At 43.5% G+C, this 20711-nt stretch overlaps 1 protein-coding gene across 1 annotated transcript; it reads left to right on the forward strand.

Moving 5' to 3' along the window:
- Nucleotides 1–3264: 3264 nt before the first annotated feature.
- Nucleotides 3265–19917, forward strand: LTC4S (leukotriene C4 synthase). The gene is given in 7 exon segments (XM_077924607.1): nucleotides 3265–5528; nucleotides 7373–7444; nucleotides 13173–13272; nucleotides 17079–17149; nucleotides 18625–18706; nucleotides 19688–19766; nucleotides 19768–19917. Coding segments are annotated over 6 exon segments (459 nt in total). The 5' UTR covers nucleotides 3265–5528; nucleotides 7373–7386; the 3' UTR covers nucleotides 19837–19917.
- The last annotated feature ends 794 nt before the right edge of the window (nucleotides 19918–20711 follow it).

Here is a 20711-nt window from a genome sequence, read left to right on the forward strand (position 1 = left end):
TCATATGGGTCTCCCTGGTCCCAAGCCATTTAGAGCTTTAAAAGTAATAACAGTAGCAGTACAGAATCACAATTAAATATTCCAAGCAACTGGACAGATGCATTTTTAATCAGCTGAAGCTTCCAGATAGTCTGCACATAAAACGAGGGATTACTATACACCTAAAATGTTAATGTCTGAGGAGGGTATAGGTGTTAATGTGCTATTGTGTATAGGTTAGAGTAAAATCCCATGTACAATTGTGTGTTTTTCTTTTGCATAAAATGTTCTTCTGCTCCTTTCCAAGAAAACTTACTTTGCAGGCTACTGGTTCGCATGACAAATGCACAGACCACAGAATGATAGCAGCCAGCGCTTTGCATGGTAAGTAACTTTTATCTGTTTCCCCTTTCAAACTGAAGAATCATGTTTTGCATCAGAACAAAAATAAAGTATTTCTGACTTCTATCAGTCTATCCAAGCTGAATCAGCGATTTTCACAGTTCTAGTGCAGATCTTTTGCAGAAATCAATTGTGCTTTTAGCTTGAGAGTCTATTTTAATCTTTTTTGTGGTTACAGAATATTCATATTCTAGTCTGAACCCCTAATTGATGCAGTATCACTCGGGGGGGGGGGGAAATAGACTGTTCCGTTTAAGATACTTACTTGTGTGCTTTGTAGTCACTCTACAAAGACATGTGCAATTATTAGATAAGGGGTTGCTAACCTCCTTTGGCTTTAGGGCCACTTTCACCCTTGGTTAACTCGCCTGGGTCTGTATGCCAGTGATGGATGCCATCACCTGCATGTACACACATGGAATGGACCCAGCCACACAGAGCTCCCACTCCTCAGCTGATCTGTGCAGACCAGCTGAAGAGGCGTGGTTATTGCCCCTTCTATGCTCATCAAATGATTAATCTGACTGGGGAAGTGGCAATTCCCATTCCCATCAGGGTTCTGGGCTGGATGGAGATGTTTAAACAGGGTCTACTTCCCCCCACTTTTTGCTGCTGCTAAATCAGAGGGATCTTGGGGTTGCGTCAGGGTCTTGGGAATCTTTTTCATTCATAGGGCATTTCCCCTTCCATCCTGGGCAGCCAGGGGCTGTATGCAATTGGTGGGAAGGGCCAGAGACCAAAGTGAGCAGAGCAACAAATGTAAGCTGCTCTAAGCTGCATCCTAGCCGTTCAGAAGTCAGGTGTTTCTCTACATCTGTGCATCCATCTCTCCATCCAGCCACATTCCGAACAGGCAAAGCCACTTTGGGGTGGGGTGGAATAGGGCTGGCGAAGAGCATGGTCTGAGCAGAGAGTCTTGTGGTCTGTGGAGAGTCTTTAAGGATTAGATAGGGAGCCTGGACTTTGGCCCATAGGCATTAGGTTTCCCATCGCTTCTCTACTGTATCAATAACCTTTGCATCAGTTTCTCACTTCGGGTCTTGCCAAATGATTTTCCAAACTTTGTTCAGCCATCTGTTGTATATTAAATTAGGAGGCCAGTAGAGATGCAAATTTTAGCTGTGTGTTTCTCTTACGGTTTTAAACACTGCAGTGCAAGATGCTAAAAAGAGCTGCTTTTTCTGGTGGTGGAAGAGCGGTGCAACATACTGGCCACAAACTGACAGAGATGGCAAGGATCTTAAGAAAGGTTGGGCTGCGATGCCTTAAGGACCCTCATGAGAATCACACCATGAAGTTGTGGAGTAGCAACTTGTCCTTTGGCATTCAGAAGAGACTTTATAGCCCCATTTGCCATGGATCCACTTGCTAAAAAGCACACGTGCAGGTTTCTCTAGAGTTCATGGCTGTATAGTTGGCTGCAGGGTGTTGGACAGAGAGCCTGACTCTAGTCTCTTCTGCCATCTTAAGTTATTGAGCTATGAAAAATGGAATAATCCTTGCAGGTGTCATGACTTTTAGAATTATTTTGGAATGTGTTTCAACATAGGTGGAAAAAAAATCTAAAGTAGATTTAAAACTCAGGAGGATACTGGGTCAGTTTTTCACACACACATTTTTTAATTCCTTTTGTATTTCCTAGGGAGAACGCATTATAAACACCTTGGAAAATATTACCTTAGTTACCACAGATTTTTGATAGTATTCTGATATCAGACCTGCACCCTAGATGGTTCAGGGATCAGCAAGCAAGACCCAAGTTCTTGTTTCACTTCCATCCCTCAGTGCACACGGCTTGCAGAAAAATACTGTAGTCATCTGCACACCTTGCTGAGCTGCATTATTGAATCCTGTGGGATTTCTAAGCAAATGTAATTTGAATACATCTGCAAATTCCATTTTTTATCAGCTCCTTTAGTGGGAAAAAGTGAAACGGAGCAGGAGGATTTTAATATGAAAATATATTTCAAATAAGTCTTGTGTTCTTCACTTGCCTCCAGTTAAGCTATATAGTGGGTGACATCCGGTATTAGTCATACTTAGAGCAGACTTATTTAAATCAATAGGTTTACTCTGATTTTGATATTGCCTCCTATTTCTATGAGATATCTAAAGTTTTGACATTGCTATAAGCTTCAAGAAGTGCTTTAAGAAAGTACATTAGACATTTCAAAAAAGGAAGATTTGTGTTCAAGTATAATCTTCAATACAGTTTTTTTTACTGCTGCAGATTTGCTATTTGAAAATCTATCCCTGCATCATCAATACCATCTGATGATTTGTTTTTACATTTCCTTCCTCCGCACATGCATGAGAGCACACAAACAAAGACCACTCTTGAAAAAGCCTTTTCAAATAAGAATTGCGATTTGCATTCCCTGGATTTTGTTTTAATGCTTGACTTGTGCTTGGCACTCATTTTGCCAATCTGTGTGCAGTATTTTCTTACTGTGATAATCTATCAAGGCATTCATAATACCTGAAAAATGCATTGTGAACAGCTTGCTTATGACTATTGATGTGTGGCCCGGGACAGCTGGTGGAAGTGAGGGGGAAATCTTGGCTGCTGGAGCAGATATAGAAAAGGAAGGACTGAGGGTGGTCTGGGGTAGTGCAGAGAATAGCAAGAGTTGCACAAGTTTTATTTTGGAGGTCAAGGCAGAGCAATTCTGGAGCCCAGAATCCAGATAGGAATGTTTATTTTGGGGGAGCAGCAGCAGCAGCAAGGTGGACTCATTTAACCATGTATGCTGCTGTACTGATAGGTCAATGTCTTTAACTATCCAGAATGTTTATGCATTGGTCAGAGGAGTGTGTGTGTGTAAGACACAGAATGGGGGAGAGAGAGAGAGAGAGAGAGAGAGAGAGAGAGAGAGAGAGAAAGGAAATGATTCCCCCCCCCCCCGACAGTGTGATAGGAGGCAGAGAGGAACAGCAGGAGGGCACAGCCTGGGATGGCAGGAAAAGGGTAGAGACCTTGTTGGCTGCTTGGACATATGAAAAAGTAAGTTATAGATGGCAGAGAAATGGAGATGTATGAACAGTCCTTTATCTTCAGGGATCGACAGTAGTGATGCCCTCTATGCCTGCCCAACTCAGTCACACCATTAAGTTCCAGCATGTTCAATGGGAGTTATCCCAAATTTTCAAAAAGAACCACACATTATTTCCCAGGTAATTGCATCCAGTCATTTTTGAAGTCATGGGTGGTGATATTTGCACTATTACTCAGCCACCAAGATGACATGGTCAAGCCCAGCAGTGCAGGAATCACAACAGAAGTGTGTTTATACTGAAAATATATCCGTTAAACTTTTGGATCATTCATTGTCCTTTTTTGCTGACGCAGTGAGAATCTCAATGAAGCATATAAGGGCATCATTGGAGAAGTGCAGGTGCATTAAGCGTCTCCTCCCCTTCTACACTAGTGGTGTCCTCCTGAATAAGAAGACCACAGCAGCCATACTCCACTGGCATCAAGCACAGCATCTGAACCTGTGCAGTGTTCTGCAATAAAAGGAGGGCTGTAAGGGCAGTATATGAATAGTTGAAGCATTCTAATCAGTCTCCACTAAATTTGAGGTGAGGATCTAGAAGAGCCACTTGATGTGGATGTGGCGTCAGCCATGGTTGAAGTGTCCCTGATTGAGATAATGTCTGCTGCTATTCTACATCCAGTTGTATCTAAAACTCAGAAAACAACAGAACAGTATCTTCTACAGCAGAAGAGTTTGGATTTGATATCCTGCTTTATCACTACCTGAAGGAGTCTCAAAGCGGCTAACATTCTCCTTTCCCTTCCTCCCCCACAACAAACACTCTGTGAGGTGACTGGGGCTGAGAGACTTCAAAGAAGTGTGACTGGCCCAAGGTCACCCAGCAGCTGCATGTGGAGGAGTGGAGATGTGAACCCGGTTCCCCAGATTATGAGTCTACCGCTCTTAACCACTACACCACACTGGCTCCAGCACCTTGTTCTGGAAAACAATTTCCTTCTGAAGCAGCCGCAAACCACCACTGCCACAACTATGAAGGCCACTTCCTTTTCTTCTGGCGATAATAAAGTAATGTCACATCCATTTCTTCACATCTAGGTGGCACCTACTGCTGCGGCCATGCTAGATGCTGACAAATTAGGGAGCACAGCAAGCATGGCTGGCAAGTGTCCTCCTTTGTATGAGAGCCCAACTTAAATGACAATGGCAAATACCTTATCAACAGCAAGTAATGCAAAGTGATTGGTTGGGGAGAGATGGAGGATGTTCAAAGGTTGCTACAACATTCCATGCACTATCATCTGTCTGCACTACAGGGGACTGCTGCAAAATAAGAGGAGCAGAACACATCAACAGCATCTACACATTCTTCCAGGTTCCCCTCCCCAGGGCAATCTCCATGTCCATTGATCAGGTAGGAGATGTGCAGTTGAGTTTGCATTAAGGTATTAACAATGGCTTACAAAGCCCTAAATAGCTTGGGACCCAAATACCTGCAGGAGTGCCTCTTCCATTACCAGCTAACCTGCTCCTTAAAATCAGGTGGCAGCAGTTCTTCTTGTAGTCCCCACTTGGATTTTGGGGAGGGTGGTTGTATATAGAAAGGCCTCCTTGGTAGGACTGAAACTTTGGAACGATCCTCCTACAAATGTATGCCATTATTGTTGGCCTAAAGGTGTCAACTGAATACATTTCTATTTTTCCATAGTTTCGTAGATTGACGGTGGGACATTTAATCCTCAGCAAGAATATTTGAATTGGTGTTTTAATGAGTTGCTGCTATTTCTTTTTAGTATTATGATTTTTTGTTTGATGTACATTGCCCTGAATTCCTTTGGAGGAAGGATGGTTTATAAATATTTTAAATAAACAGAAGAACCGCTAGGAAGCAAACCTGACAGCCCAATCACCCTACATGGTGGAAACAACATGCTTCACAAGGTACAGTCCTGGGTGACATTCAAGGAGTAGTTGAGGAAGGCCATACAGGAGAATGGGTACCTGCTTGTGCAACTACAAAACAGACATATCGAGGCTGTGGAAGGTATTGATTCCTGATCACCTGGATGGACCCACATTTCCACGACACCTCTGGCAACTAGGTGTGGGGAGATGGTCCTCTGGAAATAAAATCGAGAGAGCATGTGACGGGTAAGAAGAAGCTTCCTCTTGAGTAGCAGCACTTTGTTTGCCTTTCTCCCAGGCGTACAAAGCTGTTTCTTATCATACTGATCTTGGGCTCTAGGTTCCAGGAAGCTTACAGCTTTCAGATTTTTCCTCCCTCAAGCAAAAAGATGTGCTACATTTCACATCCAATGCAATTCTACTGCCTTTACATTTGAGCCTCAGGGCAGATCAGGCTTCACAAGTTATGTTCCTCAAATAAACAGACAGGAAAGATGCCCGTTTCTGGATAATTCACAACAACTCATAAAACAAGATCCATGTAAACAGTCCAGGACCGCAAAGTTCAAAGGAGCACAAGCACCTTTTTGGTGAAACTGTCAACATCAAGCTGAATAAGTGCATTGAGGCTCTAGCCAATGAAGCACTGATTGAAGTACCCCATGTGCAGTAGAAGGCCATATCTCCAATCTGGCTGGTTGGGACCACTGCTCACCGCCTTCCTCCTCCTGTCTAGCCTGGAAATCCACTCCTGCTGCTTCTGCCACCGCCCAAATTAGGATGCAGGAGGAGCAGAGCAATGATAAGGAAGATGGCCCAAAGTGGCAGCGAGCAAACCTGCTGATCCACTGTTTCCTCCACAAAGCAGGCAGCACCAACAGGGCTTCTCCTGTTGATTCTAGGTCCCAAGATTGTTGATATTGATGGAGGGGCTTTTTTAAGCACTCTGGTTCCAAGTCAATTAGGACTTGATACACTGATGCTAACACTTTGAAGGGAACCCAGTGTTTCACTGGTGGGCAGAGCGGGGATGCTGGCTCTAGGGCAAATAGGAGTTGGAGTCCAAGAATATTTGGAGGGCCACAGGATTCTCAGTTGTGGGGCATTTATGATGGTGACTGCCTAATACTGCCCAGAGCAGTAGTTGGGGCACTGTTGCTTCTGCCTGTCATTGCCACCAGAAGGTCCTGCCCAAGGCCCCATAAGACATGAATGGGCCCAGCAGCCAATGCTGCCTTTCAGACAAAGTGATCAGGAAGGGAAAAGAAATAGGCCCATGATGGCCTGGACCAGGAAATAAGTTTTCTTGACTTTTTAAGAAAAACCTTGCATACCTAAAAACCTTGCATGTACAGGCACAGCCAGTATAATTGGAAAAGGAAGACCTAACCAACTTTGGGATGTGAGTCAATCCGAGATGACTGTCCAGAGGGCAAATTGGATTAAACTGTGTAAATGCACCTGTGCTCACAAAATGTCACTCATTCTCATCTGTTCGCAAGTCACTCATAGGAAGGAAGCAGTGTGACTATATCTGCTTAATCAAATGTGTATATGCTGTGTTTTTGCTTTACTCCAAAAGCACACGGTTTCTAATTTTCATTGCTTTAGCTAGCAAGAAAACAAAAGTTGGTCATTGAAGTGGTCATCTGCTGTTCACATTGGTTCAGTATTTCACTAGTGAGCAAGTAAATGTCCAAAAAGAAATCTTTGGCCTCACAACTGAATAACAGAGAAAAGAAAAGAAAAGAAAATATCACTAATTCCTATCATACCATGGCTGAAGTGGTGCATATAGTGCTTATTGTAAAAGGCTAGGTATTCAGCCATTGTGAAGTGCCCACATCTTAACAATAGACTATTGAATAGGTAAATGAAGCTCAGACTGTTTCAATAGTACCACTGTTGACGGGATCCAGTCAAAACCATCCAGCAAGCAGTGAGTTAACTAACCAGCCCTTTGGAAGAGGAAATAGAGGGTTGTGCTGTCTGATTATATTGACAGCCACTGTGGGCATATATTAAGGAGCAGAAAAGTCATAGCTTCAAAGTCTGTGTAGCTCTGTAGCTGTCTCGCTTTTGTCTCGCAGTTTCAAGATCCAGCATGCTGCATCAGATAGCCTTGCTGGCCACTGTTACTGTCCTGGGAGTCTTGGAACAAGGTAAGGAACATGCCACTACTATTAGAGACAAGTTTAATATCTCTTTTTAGGCAATATAAGCCAAATAAGATCTCTCAAGTTAAATAGGAAATATGTACCATTGATGTAGCTGTTGGGAGAAAAAGATGAACTTTAAAGTCTAAAAAGATAATTGACTTGCAACTCTTTCCTTATATTTTAGAGCAGCAGGGAATGGAAACTGGATTGTAAAGCCATACTTGTAATGTTGATAATGGTGTAAACAACTTCTTAAAACATTTGTTCATTAGAATGCCAACAATTGCCTGAAGAAACAAAATGGTAAGAAGGGTCAAGATTAACTGAACTAAATCAGAGGCATAATTTGCTAGGGAATTTAGGCTTCTCTCATGGGAAACCTTGAGTAGTAACAAGATGATTTAAATCTCTGTCTCCAGGATTTAGAGCAAAATACTGCATAAAGTGAGGTACATGGAATGTAAAGTGTCCCTATTGCATCCTAGCAATTTCATATGCAATGGCAGATTAATACATAAAAAGGCACTCAAATCAACTTTATTCTTTTTGCATAATGAGCAGGGGAAAGAATAATGATCAAGACTGTTCAAATCTGGCAACAATATAAAGAGACTTTAATGCGGACTTGATAGATAGCAGCCTATTCCCCCCCAAAAAACCCAAAAACCCAACCCTTTAGTTGTGGTATAAACTGACAGTGAGATTTGTTTTTAATTCCTAAATTGACAGCTTGGCCAATTAAATATGTCAGCTAGAGTGGTGTGTTTATTGTGTGCTGATGTATAATATCTGAAAGTCTGTTCTGGTGATATGCTGGGAACTGTCTTACTCTTTTTTAAAAAAACCTGTTCATACAAGTGGGGTCTTCATATGAGGGGATAATACGCAGAGCAAACTTTCATGAGTTTATGATTCTCCTTACAACAAAAGTAAAACTGTAGGTTGTAGGGTTCCCCCCCCCCCCAAAGAGGAGACTATAATCTCACAGGAGCTGATGAGCCCAATATCATGCAGTTCATGTGAGCAAACTGCCTGTTTTTTGTTTTTTGTTTTTTTCAGTTGTCCTAGCATATTTTTAGGAACCAGGTTTGAGTATTAAAAATAGAATTGTAGAAAATAATCGACTTGATGGAAACCTGATGGCAAATCAACAGTGTGTGTCATTTAAGACTGATCCTAATTGTAGTAAGTGGGACTTGTAATCAGGGCTGGCCCAAGATATTTTGGCACCTCAGGCAAACCACAAAGTGGTGCCCCACCTCCCAGCTAGGAAAGAAGGGGTGACTGAGTATGTACATCAGCAATAATCAGCATAGGGATCAGCTGCCCCTGTGGATCCTGCCACTTGAGGTGGTTGCCTCACCTTGCCTTAGGGGTGGGCCAGCCTCAACTAACAGAATTTGTGGAGGCCCTGCCATTCCTTGTTCCAGTCCATCAGGCATGTCTCCCCTGTGCTACTCGGGTTTTCCATCCCCCCCCCCCAAACAGTCGAGTCAGTACCTCACTGGGCTGCTCCTGGGTTTCTTCCCTCAATATTTTTTTTTTCCTTTTGTGGTACTTCTGCAAACTTTGGGGTTCCTCTGCATTTGCCGATACCTCCAATTTATGCATGGCTATGACTGTTTTGGCATCTTAAGGAACTGTACACATGCCTAAAAGGTAAAGGGACCCCTGATGGTTAGATCCAGTCGCGAACAGCTCTGGGGTTGCGGCGCTCATCTCGCTTTATTGGCCAAGGGAGCCAGCATACAGCTTCCGGGTCATGTGGCCAGCTTGACTAAGCCGCTTCTGGCAAACCAGAGCAGCTCACGGAAACGTTTACCTTCCCGTCAGAGCGGTACCTTTTTATCTACTTGCACTTTGACGTGCTTTCGAACTGCTAGGTGGGCAGGAGCTGGGGCCGAGCAACAGGAACTCAACCCATCGCGGGGATTCGAACCACCGACCTTCTGATCAGCAAGCCCTAGGCTCTGTGGTTTAGACCACAGCGCTCCCTCCCCACAAAAACAAAAATAATTAAGTGCTTGTGCAGGAAGCCAGAGCGATCCTATCTTTACCTTGGAAAGGCAGTACCCAGGCTAATATGAGTCATATTTTCTATCTTTTGGCTTTCCTGTTAAAGCCTGACATCCTTAGTCAATTAATAAATCTCTCCCTTTCTTTTCTGGAATAAGTCAGTGGGGGTGGAGGCAGAGAAACATGAAAGTCAGCTGAGGAATGCAGGTCTTATAGAGTGCTTTCTGCAGCAACTAAAGTATTCCTTAAAGGCACTCACAGTTAATAAATACTGGTTTATTCAGTTCCTGAAACAGCTAGGCTACTTTCCTGGTAAGGTAATGGTCCTCTAAGCATGGGCCATTAAGGTGACAAAGGAAGTCATAGTTAGAAAGACAAAGGCCAGAGTTGAGAGTTGAATTATGTGAGCTAGAAGCTAGATGCTGGCAGGTGGTGCATCTGGGAGACATAGCCATGCCTGATTTCTGTTGGAATCCAAGGCTGTGGCTTTGAGGGAAGCAAGGTCCTCTCTTGGGGTGATAATGCTGTGAACCCCTCCATCGTAGGCTCAGGTTGTATATATGTGTAAATAAGCCTTCTATCGAAAAGACACCACAGTCTCCAGAGTCCCTCATTTCAAAGGAAACACAAAGGTAAGCACCTTTAACCCCTTGAATTTCACACCGCTTAGAGATTAGGGCGGCATGCAGCGATATGAATGAGACATGCAAGTTATGTGGAAAAATAAGAGAGCTGAGAGATCGAGGGGTCAAATTGGGAAAGGGGAGCTGAAAGACACAGTGGAGAAAAAGGAGCGAGAGTAGGCACAAAGTGAAGAAGTAATTTGTAAACAATGTCTAGAGCATGCAGTAAGATAAAAAGGCTGGAGCAGGCACATTAATAAAAGTCACACTAAAAGCCTGAGGAGATTATGATGGAAGAGATGAAAGTGGCCAGAGAAATGAGCTAAGTATTACCAAGAGATGTTTTGGAGAGGAAGACTGAATCTGAATATAAGAGGCAGAGTGCTGGAGTAAAAAGAGGACATAAAATTAATATAATCTAGGAAAAATGGATTCAGTACCCACCCCGCTGTCAAGATGTTGTGCTGCAAGGGCACAGTTCCTAAGCACTTAAAAGAAAGCAGTCAGCACTGAGATGGAGGTCATGGAGAATGGAGCAAAATCACTGGGGGATTTTGTTTAACAGAGGGGCTTGGTGGTTGTTTTTGAGTTATAATCATGTGTATTAACTTTTGTATTTGTGATTCTGTGTTTTCGTAAGCTGCTTAGAGGTTCTGGTGCAGGCCATAAAGGTAAAGGTAAAGGTACCCCTGCCCGTACGGGCCAGTCATGTCCGACTCTAGGGTTGTGCGCTCATCTCACTTAAGAGGCCGGGGGCCAGCGCTGTCCGCAGACACTTCCGGGTCACGTGGCCAGCGTGACGAAGCTGCTCTGGCGAGCCAGCACCAGCGCAGCACACGGAAACGCCGTTTACCTTCCCGCTATAAAGTGGTTCCTATTTATCTACTTGGGGACGCGGGTGGCGCTGTGGGTAAAAGCCTCAGCGCCTAGGGCTTGCTGATCGAAAGGTCGGCGGTTCGAATCCCCGCAGCGGGGTGCGCTCCCGTTGCTTGGTCCCAGCGCCTGCCAACCTAGCAGTTCGAAAGCACCTCCGGGTGCAAGTAGATAAATAGGGACCGCTCTCCAGCGGGAAGGTAAACGGCGTTTCCGTGTGCTGCGCTGGCTCGCCAGATGCGGCTTCGTCACGCTGGCCACGTGACCCGGAAGTGTCTCCGGACAGCGCTGGCCCCCGGCCTATAGAGTGAGATGGGCGCACAACCCTAGAGTCTGTCAAGACTGGCCCGTACGGGCAGGGGTACCTTTACCTTTATTTATCTACTTGCACTTAAGGGTGCTTTCGAACTGCTAGGTAGTACACATACCCAATTAAATATTCAAATAAAAAAAGAAAACCTTCCAATTCAGAGTAGGGTGTGTGTCCGTCGGTCCGTCGGTCCGTGTTCCCTTTCCCTGGCCAGGGTTGAGCTCTCGCATCTCTTTTTCCAAAAGTGAAGTACCAGGGTGTATAGCAATTGCTGTTAAAGTTTTCACTATTATATACATTCAGCCCTTTAGCCCCCTAGTTCTTCAGTCATTATAACTTGACTGCCCTCCATGGTTGTCACTTGACAGTGCAATGCGGACTGAGCAATCCCAGAGACCATACAATTATTTGTCTATGTTGGTAGAGAAATGGAAAATGCAGGGAGTGGGTGGGCAGGAGATGGAATGGGTATCTTGGGAGAGCATGGCTGGTTGTCACTTCACAGTGCAGGACTCAGGTCTTGATTTTATTGGCCTTCTCGTGTTAAGATAAGCCACAATGCTAGGCTAAGGGCAGTTGGGAGCAAATCTGTGCAGTTGTGTTTCTAAGAAGTGATGGCCTCATTGGCTTGATTCTCTGCTTAATTCAATGGTCTTTCACTGCTGGGAAAGAAAATGTACAGGCTGTTTCAATTAAATGTTTAAAAATGTGAAAATGGTTTGGGTATTAGGGACCAAAACAACAGAGTTTTGTGGCCCCTTGAAGTCTAACAGATTAATTGTTGCACAAGCTTGGGATGGAGAAGCTGTGGCCCAAGATGTTCTTGGACTCCATCTCCCATCATCTTCACTTGGCATGGCCAGTGGTCTGGAATGATGGGTGTTGTAGTTCAGCAACATCTGGAGGGCCGCAAGTTCCCAATCCCTGGGATAACCCTTTTCTAGCCTAGAATCCACTTTGTCAGGTACATGATACATAATCTTCAGTTGGCAGGCTATCTTTTTGCATTTCACTGCCACTGAACTCCAACCTTTACCTGTTTTCCCCTTTTACAACTGCATGCATCTGAAGAAGTGGACCTCCCTGTTCAATGGAAATTTTACTTGTTTCTTTTCCTAGTTTTTGGTGGCACTGGTTAGCCTGTTTTTGAGCCTTAAGTCTGTTTTTGTTTTATAGTTCTGATTTTGTGGTTTTACTATTGATAATGAGGTTGTTGTTATTTTATTGCTATCTTAATTGTGTCTTGTAATTATACTTTTTTTTTTAATGCAACCCCGCTTTGCCATCACTTGTGATAAAAAGTGGTATACAAGTACATTAAAGAAAGGAATCTTTTTTTAGGTACCACAAGGTGTCTGTCCCTCTTGTTTGTTTGCTGCCACAGACTCTAATGGCTCCTCCTCTGAGTTATGGGTCTTCATGCAGGATCTATACCCATTTCTGCTTTAGCGCCTTTACACTTATTCCCTTGATATCAAGTGTTTCAAAGCAACCCAAAGCAAAACTGTGAACCCAAAATGAAGTATGCACACTAATCAACAACATAAATCTGCTCAGATTGCACAGTTTAAGCCTCTCACTGAGAATTGTGGGTTTTTGGCTGCACAATTTTAGAATTTTTCAGGCACCTTTATTGCTGTTGAGAGGAACTAAAGGTTAGTTTGCAAATGGATGATTCTGTAATGAATGAGACTTTTGTTTATTACTCTTGCAAGTGAAACGTGAATGGTGCTTTCTAGTGCAGATGAGCAAACTATGGGCATACTGCTCATCATCCACTGTGCAACTAGCTGCTCTTGGTTGTTATTTAGTGTAATAAACATAATTTAAAAAACAATAGAGAACCCATTGTACTTCATTGGGTGAAATAACTGGCTTCTCTTTCCTCCTCGTTTTACTTCCCATCCAGCCTATTTTGCCATGCAGGTGATCTACGTTCGGCGGAAGTGCAAAGTCTCTCCTCCTGTGACTTCAGGTCCACCAGAATTTGAAAGGATCTTCAGAGCTCAGTAAGTTAACCTGCTTCCTCCTTCCCTTCCTTTCCCTTCCATGCCATCCCTCTCTATAATTTAATTTTATCTCCGCTTCCCACCCCTGGAGATGTGAATCTAGATTATTCCAAGTAGACATATCTCCCAATGGCATTCTTCCCGTCATGTGGTGACATTGGTTACCATACAGTCATCTACTTAGTTCCTAAACCATACTTAGAACCAACTTCTATTGGCATCAGCAGCTGTAATTCTGTGTACACATTTTATGTGATCAGGGTGTTAACCAACCACATATTTCCTCCGCCCCCATTTCAGTCTCTCCAACGGGCTGCATAGAATGGCAATGCATCATCTCCAAACGTTGCGCTCGAAAAATTCTTAGAAGAGAGTTGCAGCAACAGGAGATGCTGTGGTCTTGTTTGGGGGTTTCCCACAGGCATGTGGTTGCCCAATGTGAGAACAGGCAAAGACATTTTGATGAAACCTTTGACCAGTTTAAGAGACACTGACATGCTGGTTGGCACAGATGAGGTGCAACCGCATACACTTTGCTCTTCAGATTCTTCATATACTACTTCTTGCCGTAGTTGTGTAACAACTGTGTATTATACTCACTGGCTTCATGTCTGTGTGATGTGACTACAAGATCACTGAGTTTGAACACCAAACCTTCCATACATTGCAACATTTGTGAAACAAATAGTCTTGAGTTTTCAGCAGTTCAGTGAATGTTTGGCATTGAAGTGATTTTATGGCCCTTGTGATTTTGTCCCTTGGGTAGCATTTTGGCCAGCATGCAGCTGAATTCTGATGGCAGGGAAGAGCAAGCTGTGACTGGGAGGCACTGCTTAGCAAAGAATTCCTACCCACTCATCTTCACAGCTCACTTGACCACCTACTCTGGTTTCTAACTGACACTTTCAAAGGAGATGCTAAAAATTGCTTTTAGAATTCCGCAAAGACATCGTGACAGTCTGCATTCAATGTATGAAGAAAGGGATTATTATTATTTTGCATTTTCTCTCTCTCTTCTCCTCACTCCCACCCCATAGCTTTTTATTTGGGAGATGCTCCAACTGCAGGAGTAGAGCTTTTAAATTCGGCAGAAATGTGAACACCTTGTCGTGGGTTCCAATTAACACATTCATTTTAAAGGTTGTAAAGCTTGCCATAGACTAACAGTGATGGTCATATACCCTTGTGTCCACATGGGAAGTCACAAAATATATGGGGGGGCAGGAAAGTTCTATCAGAGAAGATGCTGCTGTTTTTACACTGAAATGATAACTGCTTAAGAGCAATCTGTACTTCACACTGACAGCCCTGTATCTTCAAAGTTCAAGGTAGGAGGGGACCATTTGCTTCGAACAAAGGACAGGGAGAAATGGAGAGCTTCACCTTTCTCTTATTGGGTGTTTCCCTTTCACTCTAAACCCACCCTCCGGGTTCCAGACCCATTCTTGTGAAGTAAACATGTACCTGGAACACAGTTGTGGGCAAAACCTGCTACCCGCAATTTTGAGAGGAAAAGCAAAGTAGCTTTCACCTCTCCAATGCAAATTTTCTCTCCAGTGGGAGTTTTATGAGAGCAAAGAGGACCATGGGCCTTTATTGTACACAGCTGCAGTATAATATGTAATTTGCCTCTCAGCTGAATGTAGCCGCCTGCAGACTTTACCATTCTAAAAATAAGCATCAGTCCACCCGCATCTGTTCATAAACAGACACACATGTGTGTCATTTAAAATTAAATGGGTTCTACTGTGTCCAGCTGTATCCTATTCAGACTTTAAATGATTGATGTGTGTACTGGTAATCACCAGATTGCACTACTGTAACATAACTTTACATCGGCCTGTCTTTCTGAAGACTGAATTGAAACTTCAGTCAGTTCAAAGTGTGCTTGTATGTCTCTCTGATGGATACAGTGCAGAGGAAGCAGATACTACCTGGGCCAAGATAAGTTCATTGGCACAATATCTTTTTTTCTGGGCAATTTCAAACCTGAAATGACCTAAACTCTAGAATACATTGGGGAAACAAGTGCCCATTCCCACATGCCAACCTTATCCAAGATCTGGCTGACTGAAATAAGGGGCAGGGCCTGCAGGGCCTTGTGAGTGGTGGCACCTATACTCTGAGATTTCTGCTCTGTAATGTACCTTAAGAGCACTGTTTGGAGATGGTGGCTAATCAGATTTTGTTTTATTGTCCTGCTGTTTTGAATGGTTTCTAATGGATTTTAATAGCTATTTCATTTTATTATATGTTCTATTTTATATATTTTTTGTTGGGACTGTCTCATATTTCTGCAGTGACTTGTCCCATGGGGTCCGTTGAGCCACAGTGTGAGATTTAAAATGATTAAATAAACCTTGTGTTGTTCTCCCATCGCAGTCCCCTTATTCTTTATTCAGCTCTCCAATGGCAAATATGTCCACCTCTGTTAAAACTGCAGTTCCGTGATACCACTGCTTAGCTCTCTTCCCTCTTGGCTTCCTGTCTGCTCTTACATCCAGCGTGACCTCTTCATCCTTTCTCTTGAAAACCTTCAAGCAGTCCTTGCCCCCGCCTCTTTTCTTTCATCCCATCACGCTAACCTTTCAGAGTTCCTTGAGAGTGGCAAGCATACAGGCAGAAGTGATCCAGTCAACACAGCATACATAAGACTTTCAAAAAGACTCCCCCATTCAGCTTAGCAGTCGCAGAACAATAAGCAAGTTCCTCTTTTGGATCAGTAACTGGTTACAGAACAGAGAGCAGAGAGAGTATGCATCAGTACACACTTCTGGGAATGGAGGAAGTAGAGCCCCCCCCCCCCCGGCATTGGGGTCTATGCTTTTTCTTGGCTGCTCTGAAGTTCTCCGTTCACAACCTCCACTCTTCTTACCTCTGAAGCTCTTGTCTCAAATGACTCTACTCTTTCCCCCTTGCTGCCCTGTGTGTGCTTCAAACTGCCTCTTAGAACACTTGTAGGGTCCCAGCTGTTCCTTCAAATTTCACCTCTCCTTTTCCATGAATGCTTTGGCACAACCTCCTTTGACCAAACTGCATCTAAGCCTAAGTATGTGTATCACTGTATAGAGTTGCCTGTGTCCCTTGTTATCTGTCTCCTTTGCTACCCCCACCCAGTTCCTCCCTTGTCTCCGGTTTGTTGAATTTTTGAATGCGAGCCCACTGATGTTTTTTTCCTTAATCGTAACACAAGGTGCATTGATGGCAGTATATAAGCATAGTGAATTACATAGCACAAAATTTTCCCTGTATTTTCAGTATCTCTCAGCGATAGAAGCAACTTCTTTGTGACTTTTTAACGAAAATCTTAGATTCTCTGCATTCAACATGAGTTCCTTGCTGCCGTTCCTCACCCGCCAAGTACCAGAGTAGTATGGCCACAATCAGATAGTACCTTGCATTTGCCTCATGAAATGTCAAGGAAGCATTAAGATATTCCAAATGAATTGGTACCAACTTTCACCTTCTTGCTAGAGGTCAGGGGAGAAAGGTTCTATTCGAGCCTTCTCTCTGACCTCCTCATCTCAGGGAAGAGTTTTCTTTGCAGGGACATTCAGTCATGTAAAATGTCTAAAAGTGGTATAGCCCAGACACGGGTCCATTCTCTGCAGTGTGAACTAGACCATAGTGTTGTGGGTGGAGATAAGGATAGTGTGCTCAGTGTGGGGTGCTTCATGATAAATCCAGTCATTAAAAAAGCTGCTTAGGTGGGATATTATCCAGGGTCTAAGCCTCTGTGATCGTTGTGTGTCATCTCCTCATCCCCAAACTACAGATTAATTAATTTTCTTCTTTGTTTTGTTTAGAGCAAATTGCACCGAATACTTCCCAATATTTCTTTCACTCTTGTGGGTGGCTGGAGTCTTTTCCCATCAAGGTAAAAAAGCAAACCTTAATTCATAAAACTCTTAATGTGAAAAGCATAAAACGTTTTTGTCAGCTAAGCTGCTGCCGCTGCACTACTTACGCAGCTGCAAAATGATGTTTGTTGCTACATAAAGGGTGGCACTCAGCTGCCGTGTCATGTCAGTGCAAGAGTTCTGCTTGTGCAATGGGACTTCCCCCCACCCCTCTTCCCTGTCTGGTGTGGGAGTAGGAGAGAGGGAGAACTTTCTCTTGGGCAAGTAGAAATCACCGTGCTGGTGGAACAAGACACTTAAGTGTTCTGTTGGATTTCACCCTATGCTAACATTATTGCATATTTTGAGCGAAGGGTTCAAGTCTTCTGCTCTTTAAATGAGGTGGCTTCATGCTTCAGGTTAGAAGTGGGCAACTTATTTTGCTTCTGAAGATCACATGATGTGATGGGTGGCCACTCAGGGGCCTCATTCCACCGGGCTGATCTTGGCCATTGCCTGTGCATAGATGCTTTATGTCTCTCATCTGCAGACACATGCACTCTCTCACTCACTCACACACACATGCACACTCTGTCGCTTGCACACATTCATGGTAAACATGATTGCTGCAAGTGTCTTTCACTGCAAAGTGTGACTAATATAACCTGTAAGTCATGGTCCAATCAGAGATACAGGCACACAGGGGGTTTAAGATGTCAGTATCCCGTCTGTAGTTGACTTGCTTGCTGCAGTGGTGAACCTACAGCAGTTGTTTCTGCCACATGTAATGTGTGAAGCCACTCTAACATGTTTTTACCCTCAGTTTTGCTTGCAAGTTTGTGAAAGGGTGAAAACAAATGCTCATTTGAGCCACTTCTTGAAAATGTTTTGTGTAGCATGTGACATAATGGCCCAATCCACATAGCAAGTCCTTTACTCCCCAAATTCCCTTTGGTTGTGGTAGCATGGTAATTCCAGAGCCTAGGGGGGAAATCTTTAAAGTTCCAGGAAAGTCACTGCTGTCAGGGGGAGGGCTAAGTAAAATCCTTCTCCTCTGACCTCTAGCTGGGAGGTGCTATGACCTTCCAAGTTGGTGTTGATTGATTTGGAAGACCTCAAAGGCTTATTTTAATGCTTTAGTCACAGCAAAAACAAGAATCCTGAGGCAACTTAAACACTGACAAAATTTAATGTGGCACAATAGCACAGGATGCCTTCAAGTAGTGATGGTGTGGTAAATAGTTGTTTTCACTATTAAGGCAAAGCTAATGCAGGGGCTGTTGTGACCTCAGACTAAAGACCTCCTGCTTTGCTTTGGTTCCCTTCTCCAAATAACTGATGGATGTGGACTTCTGCAGAACTTTGTGTGCTTGGGTGTATCTTGTGAGTTGCTGTAGCATAGTGCTTAAGAGCAGGAACTGTAAGTGTAAGCTTTTGATGGGTTTTTTGTTTGAAAATAGGGTCAATCTTCCCGGGTCTCCATAATAACTACTTTGATTGTCTCCTCCTCTAGTTTTGGCTGCATGCTGTGGGGTTCTTTATCTGATTGCTCGCTACCAGTACTTTAGTGGATATGCACGATGTGCTCAAGGAAGGTGAGTTGTTCTAAGCACAATGCTGTGTTTTTCAGTGTGCCAGTTAACTTCTCTCTCAAATAGGCAAGTGCCTGTCTGCCGCCTCTGGATATTAGCTGGCATCTGCAGTCTTGATGGCAGCCTAACCTTGTATCCCTTCAGGCTACTGATGGGGGGCGGGCATACAAAGTCGAGGGCTCTTTCATACCAAACACATTCCTTACTTATAGAAAACTAAGTATCGGGGGGCATTACTGTTTTCCTGGCATCTAGATTTCTATGTGTAGGCATGTGTTGTATTTTCTTGATGCAGAGGTGCATTTAAACCTGTGAGCTCCGACTGCAGCCTGAAATGATACACCCCACAAAGACTGACCACTTTACTGAGAGCAATACCTTCCTCCAGCAACCACAGGTGGCTCACATTCTTGATCTCCTTTTTACAAAACCTCTTTGGAAAACCCCACAATCCTGCTGTTCCTCAGGTGTATCATTGCATGTGGCCTAGTACTGGCAGCCCTGCTTAAGGATGTCCCATGTCAGGAGATAATTGCCCTGCAATCAGAGGGGTGGGGCTTGGACTTGACTGATGACTTTCTTAGGAAAGAGAACAGGATGGGGGTCACTGGACAAGGAGCTTCATAAGTAAGTAACTGTATGGTTACATCCCATACAGGGCCTGTTCCAACAGGTTCCCAGTTCCAACAGGATCCTGTGTTATATGGAAAACTTCCTATTTGTTGAAATTCTGTTTGGTGTTGTCATCAGAAATGTCCAAATAAAAATTAGAATAAGATTTTAAACCAGATTTAACAAATGGTACACATGAGGTTGTGAGAGCTAAAACTTTTCTATACTTTCAAACTAATTGCAGTTGTCTCAAAGTCTATTTATCATATTACTATGGAAATCATCACCCAAGAGAAGCTTTTAATAAGTGTCCCAACTGACCACCCGATCCTAATAGTAACTAGCATCTTGTGTTCTTGTTCCTCCCCACAGACTCGCCCCCTTGTACCTCAGTGCTGGAGTTCTTTGCATTCTTATTGGCTTGTCTGTGACAGGGCTCCTTGTCTATTTTGTGCCACTCCCACGTTTTCTATTCCCGAAGTGAGCTTCTGAGTCAGCGTCTACTGCCCTTCTGCTGGTAAATTATCCTGCTTATGACACCATAGGTTTCAACTTTCCAACATTCATTTCATTTCTTTAAATTAAAATGATTGTACATCTTTCTTCCTTTTTTAAAAAAGCAATTTTGTGACGGCTTCTACATTTTCTTAGCTGTGTTGTGGTTACAACAGCTTTTACATTAAAAGTGACATTGGGTCAACTTCAACTGGTAGGAGAGAGTGAGCAAGAGATTTAGAGTAACAATTATTTGTATGTGCCAGCAAGTTTTGGGAGTCATCAGTGAGCTCTGACATGGCCAGCCAAGTTTGCTTCTCAGAAACTCTGCTCCAACATGATGGTTTCTAAACAGTATCTGTCATAACCAAGCTGTCAACTCATAGTGAATTCCTGTCTGAAGCAAGAACTTACTATCTCTGGTAAGGGTGAGGGCTAACCTGTGGTCTTTTGGATGTTGTTGAATTTCAGTTTGTTTTGGAGCTTTTCTCCCCCCCCCCCCCTTAAGGTTTTCTATCAACCTTTTCCTTTGCTTGAACCTTTGCTTACATGTGGCTGCCTTATACAATACATTTAACTCAGTAATGTCTTCTGTGTGGCTGCAACTCTCCAATATCGCAGGACCTTCCTCCATGCAAAATGGCTGTACTTTGTGCTCCAGTTGGAAACCACAATGCTGCTTTTATTTATGCCTCAGTGGTGAGCTTCAGTGCCTGTGGGAAGGCAGCCTTGGATTTGGTCAGAACTATTTTGCACCCTTTTGCTTGCATTTGTGCACAGCGCTATCCATCAAAGGGAACCTACTACCATTGTGAGTTCACTAATGGATCGCATGGAGAATACCTGTGATAAAGGAGGAGAACATGCAAGTTTGACGACGTTAAGGGCCAGTGTGTTAAAT

This window comes from Podarcis muralis, chromosome 2 (assembly GCF_964188315.1).
Source record: "Podarcis muralis chromosome 2, rPodMur119.hap1.1, whole genome shotgun sequence".
Classification (NCBI taxonomy): domain Eukaryota; kingdom Metazoa; phylum Chordata; class Lepidosauria; order Squamata; family Lacertidae; genus Podarcis; species Podarcis muralis.